The following is a 16,567-nucleotide window of genomic DNA, read 5'->3' as shown; positions in this document are numbered from 1 at the left end:
GGATATTCCAGAGTTTACTTAATGATTCCTTTACAAGACATTAGGTGATGTTTCCATTTTTTGCTATTACAAATAATGTCATGATAAATATTTGGGGACATTTGCTACATTTCAGATTACTTCCTGGGGCCAGATTTACAGAAGTATGATTTCAGGGTCAAAAGGTATGGAAACATGTGACACTCTTGAGAAACACTATCATCATATTGCTTTATGAAAGAGTTGATGCTGTTTTCACTGCCACTAGCAACTAATCGAGCAAAACTGCAAAGTGACTAAAAACAGTCTATGGGGTTAGACCAGGGTTTCTCAACCTCAGCACAATTGACCTTTTGGGCTGGATAATTCTTTACTGTAGAGGGCTGGTTCGTGTGGTGTGGGGTGTTTAGCAGCATCTCTCATATCCACCCACTAGATGCCAATAACAGCCTCCAGTTGTGACAATGACAAAGATCTCCAGACATTGCTAAATGTCCTGGGGAGGCGGTGTGCAAAAATCACCCTTGATTGAAACCTATGTGTTAGACAAACTTCAACTTCTATTTGAGCTCAACCTCATACTAATATGCCAATGTGAGCAGGTTACTTGATCTCCTTGGCTCCTCATTTATTCATTGTAAACTAGAAACGATCACACTCAGCCCAAGGGTTGACAACACATGTAAGGCATTTCGCATAATGCTTGGCACATGGTAAGAGCTCATAGCCATTTATAATGAAGATCACCATGTTAATGCTTCTAGTATCCCATAAAAAGATCTGGCCTTTTTATGTCAATAAAGGAGAGATGTTAAGTATCTCCCTTGGTAAATCATTGATACTCATTTATTCACTCAAAGTATTTATTGAGCCCTTACTACATACCAGGTATTGTTCTAGGCACTAAGGACACCACAGTGAATAAAAAAACTGTCCTTTCCACATGCAAGTCAGGAGACAGACTAAATAAGATAGAAAAAGTGAATTGTATAGTATGTTTGGGAGATGGAGGAGGTTAAAGCTTTGGGTGCGATACCTCAGGAAAGCACTCTCGAGAAAGCAACATTCGAGTTAAGACCCAATTTCACCATGCATGCACTGTAGTAACAGCAACCCAGTCAGAGGGAACAGCAAGCGCAAAGGCCCTGAATCAGGAACATGCTGAGTGTGTAAGGACTAGCACACAGGTTAGTGTCCTGGAGGAGGCTGTAGAAGGAATGAAGATGGTGCATGAGTGTTTGGTTGGTGGCTTGTCGATGAGGGACTTTGAGTGAGATGGGAAGCCATTAGATACAATTGTTTCATATCCTTTAAAATAATTTCTGATACAAAATCATGGAAGAAGAAATAGGCAATGGAAGAGTGTCCAAGGGATGTAGACCATATGCTAACAGTGGAAAAGTGGAAAAATCTGCTGCTGCTTGTTGACAGGGCTTATCCAGCCACCCTCCAGATCTTCCCAGTTTGGAAATTCCATCTTATCTCCACTGAAAGACCTAATTTGACTGAAGGTAACAGTTCAAGTTTAATGAAGATAGCTGATTGCAGGCATCTGGCATCATCATCATCCAAGGACATGAGCTTGTTTTATTCTCGTGTGTGTGTGTGTGTGTGTGTGTGTGTGTGTGTGTGTGTGTGTGTTTGTGTGTGTGACTTCCATTGCCATGGACACAATTCTCTCCTAAGAATATGAAACTCAACCCTCTCTCTTCTCTCTGTACCAGCAACAAGTCTTCTAAAGCATCCATGGAGGGTATGTTTATTTCTCTTTCTTCTTGAAATGATTAGAAAATAAAGTATTGGAGTGAGAAACTGAGACAATAACTAAAAAGAACAAAGTCGTGTGGGGAGGGTTGAGGGCACTCCATTGTAGCTTGTTCTTATGGCTGTAGAGGGGGCAATCATTGAAACAAATTTCCGTCTCTTGGCAGATTTGGAATGTTGACTTTCTTGGTAACTGTCTCAGTGATATGCTTTTCTCTACTATGACTCAGATTTAAGGTGTATCCTTTACCCGTGTCGACAAGTATAAACACATGTTTGAATGTCTTTTTTTCCACAGTCCAAGTTGATATTAATCAGAATTCATTTCAGATAAAAATCTTAACAAGCACTTGAATTCAAAGGTGAGAGTGCATTCCATTCCATTCTCATTTTATGGAGTAACTTTCTTGCCAGCTCCAGGTTGGCACCTTGACTCTCTTGCAAAAGACAGTTCTCAGGAGTGCCTACAGAGTAGGGAACATCTCTGACCACCCCCCACCACTTTGAAGGCAAGAGGGATTGATTCCTTGGTGTTGCCTAAGGTTTGCAGCATTGGAGGCAATTCTGTGAATTTTGAACTTTTAAAACATCTCTTTATATTTTGAAAAGTGAAATAGTTTAGTTCAATTCTCCCTTTTGCTATTCATTTCAAGATTGTCACAGCAGGGTTTGCTAAAGGACCAAAGACAACTGTGAACCCCTTAAAAGGCAGTTTTCCTCTATAAATGTTACATAGGCAGATTGCTTGGGACTGCATTTATTCATTTCCCAACATTCATTACCATACTTCATCTTAGATTAATTTCTTGACAATGCTGACTGATCACTTTGTGAGCACCATCCCAAAATGGGAATTGAATCACTTCCTCCGGCCCAGAGGGCAGCCTTCATCTACTTGGGATGACAAAGATCTACGGTCCCTTGATCCAGTCATCTGTTCCTTAGTCAGCGTCCCTTTAGCTGAGGCACCTGAGCTATTGGGTGCTACCAGCCTGTCTGATGACTTTTAAGTCTTTTCTTGTCACTAATCAACCTGCCTTATCAAAATCTTTAACCTTGAATGTGAAGAAAACCTGGCTGTTTGTGTGGCCATAAATGCCTCCTCACAACAGAACATTTCCCACCCTTGTGTTAGGAAGGTATAAACTGGTACTCTTTGTTTCAGTGCTGTTCTGTGAAGTGGGACAGGAAAACAGGTGATGTCAGTGGCTTCAGGAAGCATCCACAACAGTAGTGGATCATTCTTTGGTTTCATAGGGTAGGGTCTAGTTTGTGATCATCTGCAATGGCAGACGCAGACCTCAGGACCAGGGAGAGCGCTGTGGCAAGTGGTGTAAAAGGATCTCTGTGACAGGAATATGCAGACATGGGTTTAGCTAGCTCTCGCTTCATTAGATAGAGCCACCTTCTTGGTTGCAGAGAGACTTGAACCAACTAAAAACTACCTATACTATCTGTATAATATTATGCAATTAGACAATCTCTGCTATTAGTATAGAGCAAAAAAATAATCTATTCTTATTTGCTGAATCCTGGGGAAAAATGGAATTGAAATATTTTCTACTGTTTTCTACTATTTTCTACTAATAATGACCCAATATTTCCTACTAATAATGACCCAAATCATTATCATCAATAAACCTACCCACACTGGCGAACACACACTCTGGGAAGGGAGAGAGGGGGCAGGAGGGTTGAATCAGTGAATGAATGAGGACCTACTAGTAAAAATAAGGACCAAAGGATATAAAAGGAATATCAAATCATTCTGTGCAGTAAACCCAACTGAAGCAAAATGATATCAATCCTCCTTTTTCAATCAAAGACTAAGCATTCTGGTAAATAAAATGAAGTGATTTGGGGAAATGTAATTTACTTTAGTAGAAATACAATATTCCAATTTAAGAGTAACTTACATATAATCAAGTACATGAGAGACAGTGGGGTTCAAAATGTCCTTTTAATCTGTAATAAGCCAAGCATTGTAATGAGAGTAGTATCTAAACGGCTTTCCCCTTCTTGTGGTCTACACCAAAGAAGATGATTAGCCTGGCTTAGCTACAGAGAAGCAGCCTCCTAAGCAGGGGGGTGAATGTGTCCTTCCTCTGGGAAAATGCTGGGAACCAAGAGGGCTTGTAAACATCAAGGGACAGGTGTATCCTTTTTTTGCTCTTCACAGTTGAGGATCTGGAACATTCCAGGCTGCCTCCAAAATTGGCAGCAAAAAAAGGTTAACCAGCTGTAAAAGAAAGGAAAAGGTATATCTAAAGGGGCAAACTCTTTCATGCCCTAGGGATGCTTTGGCCTCTTGTAAGAGATTCTGTCCACCTCAGTCTCCCCTCGCCTGAGGGAGGGCTGAAGCTAGCCGACCTGGGGCTTAGAAGTAGGTCCATAGCTGCTTCATGGCTTGTTTTCTAAACACGTCCAAATCAGAGACAGATCAAGACCAAGCTCAAATAGAGGATTTTTAGGCACGGGGTAAACTCGAATTTTTTGATTAGAGAAATGAGAGCTGAGGCAAGAGAGTGCTAATGAAAGATTCCAGGCAAAAACGTCAGGGCCAGCTGCCAGCTCACAGACTGAGCTTGGCAGACAGACAGTGGAGCTCTGACAGGGAGTTTCTCTGTGCATTTTAGAAGAAAGCAAAATGGATCTAAATGCAGCGAACCTATTGATTTATTCTCTTTGTACTGGACATGGCTTTTTATTAAAGAAAGCAGATATTCAATAGTGTTAACTAGTAATGGGGATTGACTTTTCACTAATTGCACAGACCTTGGCATTAATACACTTTAATGGAACCTGGGCTCTGCATCCCTCAGATCAATCCTGAAGTTTTTCTCTAACTCTTTCTGGTCAAAGGACATGAATAGCATTGTAACTGAGGGAGACCTTTTTTAATCTTTCTTTCTTTCTTTTAATTCATGGAATGAATAGTCTGAGGAACTTTCTTTTATTCCACAGGACCAGAGAGAGGGATAGTTTGTACAGAAAGTCTGTGGTCTGAACTGACTGTGGAGTTTGGTGTCGGCTGTTTAGAATTCAGTAATGAATGCTGGAAAAGAGTTTGGCTCCCCATGCACCTGGCTGGGTCCTACCCGTGCTGGATTCTCTGAGGTGGAAGACTCATCACTCATTCATCACTCATTGTTGGATTTATTAAAAGTAAATAGGATCCCTGACAGACGCTGAGCTCACACACAGACCTGGAACCAGCGATGTGAGAATATATATTGCTCTCACGAACCCCTAATAGAATCTGATCTCACCCAAAGGCAAAACACCATGGAATACCAGATCCTGCCAGGAAGGAGGACATTCCTGAAATTCCCAGGATGGCAAATGTTCCATCTCCTGTTCTCTAGATTCTTCCCCTGGCCCAGCAGGGCAAAGATGACCTTCTCAGACATAATGTTTCAAATCCAAACCATGAGACTGTGAGGTTTTCAAAAAAGGATGTTTGTGTCTTATTCATCTTTGAATACAATGCCCAGAGTCAGAGTGGCAAACTGCATTTAATTCATGACTTTAACCTCTTTCTAGCTGTGGGGCATTGAGTGAGCCAGGCGCTTTGGGCTGCTATGTCTTTACCTAAAAGAAAATAAAAAGGGTACAAGAAACATAGGCTTTGCAGAGTTGTTTGGGGATTAAGTTAAGATACTGTAAAGCTTTTACTCATTACACTCAAATCTTTTTAGCTCATTGAGGGCACATAGTAAACTCCAGAGAAGGACAGTTAGGAGTTCATCATCTTGGAATCTTTTGAGCTTAGACATTGGGCATTTGGTAAATGGAGTTCAGTGAATGGGTTCATTCTTTGCTTCAGCTATTTTTATGCCTGCTATGTGCCAGCCACGGTTCTGCAGGGTACAGGCAGACACATCCCCTGACCTCATGGAGTTTACAGTTTGGTGAGGACATAGGCAATAAGTAAATGAGGAATGAATGACTAAACTATGTGAAATGTGATTTAGGATAGTGATAAGTGCTGTGAAAGAAATTAAACAAGATAAAGGAATAGGAAGTAACTGTGTCTGTGAGAGAAGAGCAGGGTGGGGGAGGCAGAGAGCAAGGGGCTGTCGGGGAGACAAGTGAATAAATAACTGTACAGAAATTCTTCAAGTACCCATCATGCACCTCCCCCAGCTTGTTTCAATTCCCCTGACCATGTGCTAACTCAATAACTTCTCTTTTTACCTAAGGATTTTCGTGCTACAGAGTTTGTCACTATGTAGTGAGGTGACGTAACTCCCATTATCCAAACCTCCGTATGCCTTGCATCCTTTTTCCTAAAGTGTCCCCCACCCAAACCCAGGACTTCACCTCAAAAACGAACACTACAATCTGGGAATTTTTCAACAATATAATTTGCTCGAGGGAGTCAGGAAAATGCCTCTCCTTTTACATCTGACTTCTGTATCTCCAGCTTGCCTCTGGAAGGGGACAGCTACGGATTCAAGACGTCTTGGGCCTGGAAGGAGTCTTTGCTTTCTATCTGGCTCTGCAAAGTATAACAAAACTAGACTGCCATATTGAATTATTTTCAGCAGTAGAAATTCTTCGGTGCCCCATCTCAGACCAGGCTCTAATTTGAAAGTAATAACATTTGGGCAAAGCTCAGATGCACTAAGTTGCTGCCGAGGGCTTGGTGGGTTTTGAGGTAATTGGTTTTACTCAGTTGCTGATGCTTCACTTGGACAAATGAGAAATCAAACTACAGCTCAGTTTGCAGAAAAGCCCACGTCAGCAGTTTATTCTGACTACTATTTCAGAGCTTGTTATGTTATTGGCAATAAAATGCAACTAATATACTGTTAATTAATATTGCATCCTAAAGCTAATTTATCACATTATTAATCAGAGTGATAAAACCAGGGAAAATGCGGCTCACCTTTACTGTCTTTTCATCTGTCTCAAACACTGGTATTTATGCACAAATACATGTTTTGGTCAACACTGCCAAGTGTTTGGTTGTTCCTGGATGAGTGTATTCTATTTTCAAACAGTAACTTGCCCCTCAGGAATATTTTATTTAGCAAGACAGGACTTCAAGTGAAAGGGTAACCATTTCTGATCGTAACCTTGGCTTTGTGCTTCTGGTAATTATCCTTTAATTGCATTACCCTATTTGAAATAGAGTTGTAATTGGAAAAAAACAATTTGACATTCCCTGATGCTTACTCTGACATGCACTATTTGCTTTTTATTCAAATGTAAATTCTCTCCATAATACTATCAAAGAAAGAAAAAAAAATTAAGCAAAATTGAAATGTCAGTTGCAATTTCTGACGTGCAGGCAGTGTCATTCACTCGTGCTGTCTGGAAGGCAAGACTTTCGGTTCAGATGGAAAAAAAAATCAAGCTATGAAATTAGCATGCTCTGAGGAGAGGGAGAGATGGATGGCGGAATCACAGATCCATCCATACGTGTCCACTTTGCACAATGGCTCCAAAATATCAGACAAGCTGCCAGCTATAATTTTTGGATGAATAAGCCTTTCTGCTTTACTATAAAAAAAAAAATGTTTTTGCTTAAAAAAACCGAAGGATAATACACTTAACTCTAGAGTTATTTCACCTTAAGCTTCTTGAGGGTGTAATTTTAATTTGGAGCATGTGATATGTGATAGGCTCCAGTGATTTCAGCCTCCTGAGTCACACCCTTTTGTAATCTCTTCCCTTTGAGAGTGAGCTGGACCTTTTGACTTGCTTCTAATGAATAGAACATGGCAAAAGTAATGGGATGTCACTTCCAAGATTAGGTTACACAAAGTGCTGTGGCTTCTGCCTTGGGCTTCTCTGTTTTGCCCTCCCATGTGCTCACTCTGAGGGAAGCCAACTGCCATGTTGTGACCTGCCCTATGGAGAGGCCATGTAGTAACTGAGAGAGGTCTCTGGCTGACAGCCAGAAGGGAATGGAGGCCCTCATCCAAGAGCTCATGAGGAACCCAGTCCTGCCAACGGGATGGAAGTGAATCATTGCTCAGTTGAACTTTCAGATGAGCCTGCAGCCCCGGCCGACACCTGACTGCAACCTCCGGAGAGACTGTTAAGTCACAGGAACCCAGTTGAGTGGCACCTGGATTCTTGACTGATAGGAACTGTGAGGTAGTATGTGTTCATTATTTTAAGCTGCGAAGTTTCAAGGTAATTTGTTATATGGCAATAGATAACTAATATATAGGGCAGGAGAAAATGGTTACTAAACAAGTAATTGTAGATGTTTGGTTTGCCATGGGATTTGATAGGGAAAAAAATGAATGGTGGTGGAGGAAAACAACAGCTATGCTACTACTTCAGTAGGTTTCCTCAAATAAGTCACATAAACTTACTGTGCCTCAATTTTCTTATCTTTATCATAGGAATAATTTACTCACAAAATTTTTGAGTTGAAAATGAAATACCAAATGCAAAAGCACTTAGAAAATTTCTAAGTACCATACATACATGAAATGATTGGTATTAAAAATTTCTAGTACTTTTTAGGCACTTGGGTGGCTCAGTCAGTTAAGTGTCTGACTCTTGGATTTGGCTCAGGTCATGATCTCATGGTTTGTGAGTTCAAGCCTTGCGTCAGGCTCTGCCCTGGCAGCACAAAGCCTGTTTGGGATTCTCTCTTTCTCTCTGCTCCCAACTCTTGCTCTTTCTCTCAAAAATAAATAAACACACACACACACACACACACACACACACACACACACACACACACACAAATTTCTTGTACTTTGGACAATATCCCTCCAATGTAGGACCACGGTATGGTAGAATGAGCACCATGTCTCAGTAGACCTGGATTCGAATCTAGGCTTTTCCACTGCATGGCTGCATGACCTTAAAAAAGGACTTAGGCTCTATCACTTTCAATTTCCTGACACTGAGAAAAAGGGAAATAGGACAAGTAAGTTTTGATCAATAACAGCAGCCTAACAGCATGGGTATAGTAATTGGTCAAAAGTAATTGGTCACTCTGGTCAAAAGTCACAGAAATCCAACCTGAAATAGATTATCTCTAGGATCTACTCTAGATTTTAAAATATTGATTTTTAGTATTTGTTTGGGTTTACTAGGTTCCCAAAGGAATGTGATTGTAATGTTCCTTCACCTAGGATATATGTGTGTCAGAACGAGTGAAAAAAATACATTTCTTGAGAGCATGGCTAGCTAAGTGAATCAATTATACATGCAAATCCTGAGCAAAGGTATTAGAGCAATGATGTCGAAATGCCAGGTATGACAGAGTTGAGCACTGGTGACTGTTTCTGATCATCTGATTCTTCCACTCAACATACCTCCAAACACTTCCTTAGGTGTGGAAGTGGTGTTCTTATTCACATACCCCTGAAGTCTGAATTTTGCAGCTATGACCTTCATGATATCACAGGGCCAGGACAAGCCCTTGCATAACCATGAATATAGGTGTCTCCTACTGCCTCACCTGCTCACTTGCTACATCCTAGTCTTGGCCCAAGTATTATTTCCTTTGGTCCCCCCAAACACAAGCAATAGCACTACCCTTTTTCTTATAAGCAGAGTAGAAAGTTGCTTAACCAGAGAGTTCTGAAGATCCTATGAAGGTCCCCTTGACCACACCATCTTTCTCAATGGCTTTCATCAATATCCTTAAGTCTAAGCTTTAGGTCACTTCCTCAAGTTAGAAGGTATTTGGGAAAGTATACTAAATTTGCAAGCAAAAGATATGGGTTGAAATTCAGGTTCTGGCAGAATATAACTGGGGAAATGTAGGCAAAAATTGTGAGTCGGAAGTTAATTAATTAATCTGGGCCTGACTTTTCTCCTCTACAAAATGAGGAAGAGAATATCTGCCCTGTCTTTCTGCATGTTTTATGGATTAGGTGAAATAATGATTGAAGAATTATTTTGGAATTTAAAAAGTCCTGTGTGAGTGCTGTGATCCTTAAGGGCTAACACATTGTTCTTTATGTTAGCAGTGATGAGGTCATCTGTGCAATCCTTAAGACACTGAAAAGAAGGTGACAAGGCTGAGTAAGTTTTAATTGATGAGCACAGGGTGAGGGCATGGGTGCATGAATCAGGACCCTTAGATCAAAAGTGAAAGAAATCCAGGGCACCTGGATGGCTCAGTTGCTTAAGTGTTGGACTTCTGCTCAGGTCATGATTTCATGGCTCATGAGCTGGAGACGCGCATCAGGATCCTTGCTGCTTGGGATTCTCTCTCTCTCCCTCTCCCTCTCTCTCTGCCCTCCCACACTCTCTCTCTTTCTCTCAAAATAAACTTAAGTTTTTTTTTTTAATGTTTATTTATTTTTGAGAGAGAGAGAGAGAGAGACAGAGCAAGAGTGGGGGAGGGACAGAGATAAAGGGAGACACAGAATCCAAAGTGGGCTCCAGGCTCTGAGCTGTCAGCACAGAGCCTGACGCAGGGCTCGAACCCATGAACCACGAGATCATGACCTGAGCCAAAGTCGGACACTCAGGTGCCTCCATCTCAAAATAAACTTTAAAAGTGAAAGAAGTCCAACTCAAAATAGTTTGGGAAAACGAAGAAACTTTCTAAAAGAGCATTATACTTAACCTAGAGAAGAACAAGGGTGGAATTGTTCCTCATGGAAAACTGGAAAAGGAGTCAAATTCAACCTGGGAGAGGCCCCTTCTCTAGTACGTAGACTGTCTTCTTCCACGTATTGGGAACCTGGCTGATGGGTGCTCCCACCATTCAAATTCTGTTGCTCCCACCACCCAGAGGAGGTGAATCCTCTCCTTAGTTGAAGCTCTAAGTTTTCTAGGGAAGGATTTGGGTTGGCTTGGTAGAGGTGCCCACCAGTGAACCAACTGTGGCCAGGAAGGCAAAATCTCCAGGGGAACACCTAGCAACTGCCTTTCCCAGAGGGGCGAAAATGCCTGGGAATGACCCTCCAAATGTCCTCCTCAATAAGGCCCTCACCACGTGGCTGGGCTGCTACATACAGTCATCTAGGCTGCACAGTGCCCTGTACACAACAGCCCCATCTGCCCCGGGAGAAAACTAAATGCCAGGCAGCTGCATGAAAGCACTTCATTTCTCAAGGGAATGTACCCCAAAAGGTGATAGCAAAAGAAACCATGTAAAATGTTTATCTTAATGAGAGGGGATGGGAAAAGTTTCCCCTGGGAGGAAGGATGTGCCCATGCCAGAGAAGCCTTCTCAATCCTCTGTCAGAGCCCACCAGTGCAAGGCCCTGGATGGAGATAGGCGATAATTCCCTTCTGTTGTAGGGAGAACCCCTACACCTTTCATACTGATGGAATGGAAGGAGAAACTCCATTCAGCCTCTAATATGAATGGGAAAACTACAAAGTAGGAGTTCTCTCTTTTCACACATTAAAGAAATGATTGCTCTTCCCAATGTTGCTGGAGGCATATTCCAAATTGAGCTGTTAAGGTGGGAGGACTCCAGTCACCTTCGTTACCCTCTGCCAGGATTATTAAGTGGCACTGAACCCACTCCATCTCTCCTACTGAATGCGACCAGGTTAATCTTCCTCAAGCCCACAGGCTCTAATCCTCTCCCCACTGCCTGCATTCCCTCATCCGGGCACCCAAAGCCCCCCGCACTATGGCTAAAATCTACCTTTCCAGGTCCATTTCTCACTTTCTCTCTAGTCCATACATACAGACCTTATTCTCCAATATGTCCAACTGGGGCTCACCTCCAATTCTTCAAGTGAGCTCTTCCTCTGCCTGGAATGTGCTGCCTTTTGACATCTTCCCTGTTTGTCCTTTATGAAGCCTTTCCTGACTCCCCCAAGTAGACATGTCTTCTCTGACTCCCGGAACTGATGGTTTGTACTTCCTTATGGCACTCACCACACTCTGTCTCAGGTAATATTTGTACTTGTTATATTTCATCCTTTCAGTGAAAAGATCCTGGAAAGAAAGTTAAAAAAAAAATGGTGGTGGCAAATAGGTACATTTCCTACTATGTGCTGACACCACTACCCATTTTAAGTTATTTAATCTTCAATACAGATGAAAAAATTTTACAGAGGAAAAACTGAGGCACGAAGTTTAGTAACTTGCCCAGGGTCACATAGCTAAGTCGGGATTTGAACCCAGGTAGTGCTCCTCCCTGCACCTGTGCTTCTGACCATTATACCACTTCTCATGCAGGCAGAGGTGTGTTTACAGTGAAGCCCACAAAGTTCTTTCCAAGACAGTGTACTTAATTTTTACCTGTAATTTTGTATTCTTTCTTTAGAGAGGCCCTCAAGATTGTGTTAACTTCAGGTTGTATAAAACCGTCTTGCCCATCTTTGAATCCTCCTAAACCTTGATTAGTGACAATGATCATCAGAAGGGTGATGATGATGATTCCAAGCTTTACATAGAGCATTTACAAGGCATTCTCAGCCAGCATCTCACTGGATCCTTAAAACAACCTGGAAGTTAGGCCTGGTCATTGCCACATTTACAGATGGCAAGACTGACCTCAAAGACACTGATTGAGTTTGCCTAAGGCCGCCAAGCTAGTAAGTGATGGAGCTGGAGCTGAAATTCAGGGTTTCTGATCCCATACATCATGCTTCCTCTACGTAGGTATTTGCTGCCTGTGGGTTCTGAGAACCTTTCCAGCGCTTAGTGGATGGCACTCCTCGCCCCCGCCCTGTAGAGACCCATTTGAAGAGCACTCCATCACAGCCAACAATTATCTAAATTGAAGTTGTCCATCCTGCCTTTTAAGTTCTTCTCCAGATAATGAACCTTTTCAACCAACACAGGGTGCTTGATGTTAATCACACAGAGAAATGCAAACTCAATCTATTCACCTTCGAAGGAGATAGAGCCTAAAAGGTATGGGAAGTGCATTTAACTTCTAAGCCCTAATCTTGATCATTTCTACAGGGGGACTTCTTCATCTGCCTGTATTCCAGAGACTTTTCAAACACCTCACACAGTTGCTAAATGATAATAAAAATATGTTTGCCTGTATCTAGACATTTTTTGGTAAGTAGCCTACAATTTATCATTCTGCATTACAGAAAGCCTGGAGAATTATATTATATAGAAGGGTTCAGCTTTTACAGCTGATATGTAAATATATTCCCAAAGCAGAGGAACCCTGGATCCTGTGAATAATGTCTAAACAATGACCCTGGAGAAATTACAACATCCAGTTATATCCAAGGACACAACAACTCTAAGTATCATGCAGGGAAGTGCCTCCACCAACAGGCCCTTGTCTTCTTTCTCAGACTTAAGGGGTCAGTGGGAAAAAGGTAAACAGAGGCAGTAGTTAAGACCTCTGTCTATGGAGTTAGGCCAGCCCGGGTATGACTCCAGCTTCACCCCATAGCAGCAGTATGGCTTACGCGTATTGCTAAATACCATTAATTGATTCAACAAATATTTACTGAGGACTTATTAGAGGGCAGCCAGCGTGGTAGGTACTGAGACAAAGAAGAGAACAAAACAGAAACCACATCATCAAGTTTTCATTTGCAAAATGGAAATAATTGAAGCACCTATCTTATACGGCTGTGTGAGGATTACAACATGGCAGGGAGCTGGCTCATACTTATCAGTACACAAAATAACAAAATAATCTTTTACTTGGATTTCAGATTTTAAAAACATCTCAGGATTGTTCATTTGTTTATATTTTGAGTCTCTCCAAGCCCCGTTTTTCAGAAAATTTTTCAGGGGTTTCCCTTGATGGGGCCTGATATTAAGTTAAGTTTCTGGTGCTTCAGGCCACATGGGTGGGAACCATGGTAGGAGGTGGGACAGCAGGAGGGTGAGGTACATTCAGCAAATCCAGCCAAGGTCAGAATTTGCAAGGCGGCCTTGGCATAGATACTCCCGACAGAAGGGATTCTGCAGATACTTTTTAACCTCTGGAGTTTCTGTCTGCCCAGAACACTATTAAAAGGTTTCAAATGAAGTGTTTAACCTAAATACCTGATGTTGTGGCTCACATTCATTTCGTTTCCTCTTGCCCTCCAGGTCTCAGTGGTTGGGGGTTGAGTTGGATGGCCCAGCCAAGAGATGCTCACTTCTGCCGGGGTTTGGATACCTGTGCTCTCCCTTGGGCCTGCGATGCACCAGGACCCTAAGCCTGTGAGCCAACCCATCTCTCCCTGGTACACAGACACAAGCCCAGGACCACTCCATCTCTGATGGCCCAACACCTGCTCTTCCCTCCCGTTCCCAGAGAACCACACTTTTCTTCTTTCATCTTTTTATCACTAGGAATCCATTTCCCAGAAAGGCTTAGCATCCATCTCCTTGTCCCCCAGTTTTTGAGATGGGCTGAAACAAGAGGCAAAGTAAATATCTTACGAAATTGCCAATATAAACTATTTTTAACTGAGAGGAAGGAAAGAAGGAAGGCAGGCAAACTTGAAGAAACCAGGGTTGAATTTTGTAATGACTCCTCTGTTCTGCTCTTTAATAATAATTATTACAGATGACTGAATGCTTCCTCTGTACCAAGCAATGAGCTGAGTAAAGTTTTACATATATCATCTCATTTAATGATCACAACTGAATGGATTCCCTCCCCACTACCCCACCCCATTAAGTTATTCCCATTTTAAGGATGCAAAAACTGAGGGGCAGAATTGTCAAGAGACTTGCCCAACGTTCTTAAATATTTGACCACAAGAGCCATGCCTCATCTGCTATATGCGGAGGGGATACAAACCATTAGCATCAACAACTTTCATCACCTTTTGGTAATGCTGTATTTTTGTGATTATTACAGTAATAGTGTTCAGTACAGGAAATTTGAAAATTGTACAACATATGATAGAAAAAATATAAAAGGACATCAGACCAAAGATAAATTCCCTTAACATTTTGGGGTCTCTTTCTGTTTTTCTGCTTTACTTTGTTTTTAAACAAATTTGGAGTTGTCCTGCTTCCCTCGTTTTGTACTCTGTCATAAAAAAAATAATTAACATCATGAGTATTGCCTCATGTCATTGAAATTTTTCCAAAAAACTTATTTGTTTGCATTATGTTGATACATAAATATTATATACCATTAGTTATTCAACAGTTTTCCTCTTGTTGGAAAATTAGTTTGCAAATTTTGCTATTATAAGGGTGATGAGCATCATTGTACAAAATCTCTATTTTTAAGCCCCAGTGGCAACAATGTTTGTCATTTAGAGGCAATTTCCCCCCTACAAGAAGTCTCATCATTTACACCCTCTGGTTGTTTAGTCATGATGACCTTCGTGCCTGGATGGAGCTGATACATTGCACCTGCTGGGAACAGACACAGCTGGGCCTGGGCTGTGAGTACCCAGACCAAAGGCCAACAACAGGCAAAGTGACAGCACCTGCAGCTACTCACCGCTTGCCGTTCTGGGCTCAGCTGGGTGAGGATCTCCCAGAAGAAGGAGGGATGATCGGAGTGGAGAGAGCAACCAATGAGAGCCCGTATGTGACTGTGGACCTGCATATACCTCTCAGAGCTCACCACTGCCTGCCGCAGAGCCCGCTCACCTTGATGCCCACCTTTGGTACCTACAGCTATTTCCTCCTGGGGCCCAGACTCGAGACACTGCACTTCCTGCAGCCCCCAAGCCTTTGCCTTCTCTGCATCAGATTCTTACCTACCAAAGATAAAACAGAGGACAGCAAGCAAAACACTTCCTTTTGTTTATTTTCCCCTTTATTTCCAAAACCTTATTCTTACTTGGTCAAACTCCCATTCCTGACTCAAAGAAAGGAGGGGACTAACTTCTTTTACCCGGGGCAGGGAGAAGAACGGAAAGGGAAGGAGGTAGAAATACACCTAGTAGACTACATTACCAGTTTATCTCTGGCTTCCTGCTTTCCCTAAGGTGTAATGTTTTTATATTTTAAAATATTTAGTCAACAAAATTTGTTGAACATGTAATATATGCCAAGAATTGTGTTTAAAGCAACAGAGGATAGAAATGACCAAGGCTCGTCTCAAAAGAAAATTTCACATAAGTTTGCTCTGATTAGCTGCTTTTCCGGAAATGTAGAACATTGCCATTTACTGAGCATCTGTATTAGGTTCTTAAGTTGGCCCATTTAATCCTCATAATATTGCTATCCTGTAGGTCCCTCATAATATTGCTATCCTGTAGGAAGACTGTAGGTCTTCACATTTTACATGTAAGGAAATCCCAGGCCTCTAGACACCAAGTAACTTGTGTGAAGTCATAAAGCCAGGAATGAATAGCAACAATATTCAAATATTCAAATATTCAGGGTTTTCTAAAGCCCATGTTTATTAGAAACATTCCCCCACCAAAGCGTTTAAGCAAATGGTACTCAAGCAAATGGCACTCCCACTTAACCTTAAGAAATTTTGTTTCTAAATGTATATACTTTGTCCAAAGCAGGTTGGAGAAAACTTCACTGGAAGTTTATAGTAAAACATCGCCCTCTTCTGGACATATGGGCATCGTACAATGGAGATGAATACAAAGGATTTAAACGGCAGAACAAAAGTACAATTATGTGCCCAATGATACAATGGAAAGCTGTTGTTATCATTTATCAGGTGTATATCTTACTCTTAAAAGTAAGAAATGGAATGGAAGCAGAAAGACATTTTGGAACCAGCCAAGCAATAATTTTCCATCTATTTTTATGGAGGTGTCTCCTGGGGATAGAAGTAGGTAAAATCTTCAACTATAGGACACACCTTAAGAAACCTATAATATTACCTAACTATATTAATAACTATAATAACAAGCCATAATACTACCAGGAACATCAGAATCAAATAGCTCCAATGAATCCTGAATAGGAAGAAGTTCACACTCATAACCTGGATGGAGAAAGGATACATATAGTGAATATAGGTCAGCCTTTGCACTT

The 16,567-nt window shown here is 41.6% G+C and overlaps 1 protein-coding gene across 8 annotated transcripts in view; it reads left to right on the top strand.

Annotated features, from left to right (window-relative positions):
• The window catches only part of LOC122199835, a 28,381-nt gene extending 12,581 nt beyond the window's left edge, over window positions 1-15,800 (top strand). For 2 of the 8 annotated variants that reach the window (XM_042905186.1, XM_042905183.1), the window contains exons 2-6: window positions 9,690-9,747; window positions 11,492-11,584; window positions 12,299-12,553; window positions 13,706-13,819; window positions 14,930-15,800. In XM_042905186.1, the coding sequence (XP_042761120.1) occupies window positions 12,489-12,553; window positions 13,706-13,819; window positions 14,930-15,554 (804 nt within the window). In that variant the 5' untranslated portion in view covers window positions 9,690-9,747; window positions 11,492-11,584; window positions 12,299-12,488 and the 3' untranslated portion in view covers window positions 15,555-15,800. Of the gene's footprint in view, window positions 1-8,981; window positions 9,748-11,491; window positions 11,585-12,298; window positions 13,843-14,929 lie in introns of those variants that run through there. The other 6 variants (XM_042905185.1, XM_042905182.1, XM_042905184.1 and 3 more) reach the window with 6 other exon arrangements.
• The last annotated feature ends 767 nt before the right edge of the window (window positions 15,801-16,567 follow it).

The sequence above is a fragment of the Panthera leo genome, chromosome D1 (assembly GCF_018350215.1).
Source record: "Panthera leo isolate Ple1 chromosome D1, P.leo_Ple1_pat1.1, whole genome shotgun sequence".
In the NCBI taxonomy this organism is placed as follows: domain Eukaryota; kingdom Metazoa; phylum Chordata; class Mammalia; order Carnivora; family Felidae; genus Panthera; species Panthera leo.
This window is presented reverse-complemented; position numbering and strand designations above follow the sequence as displayed.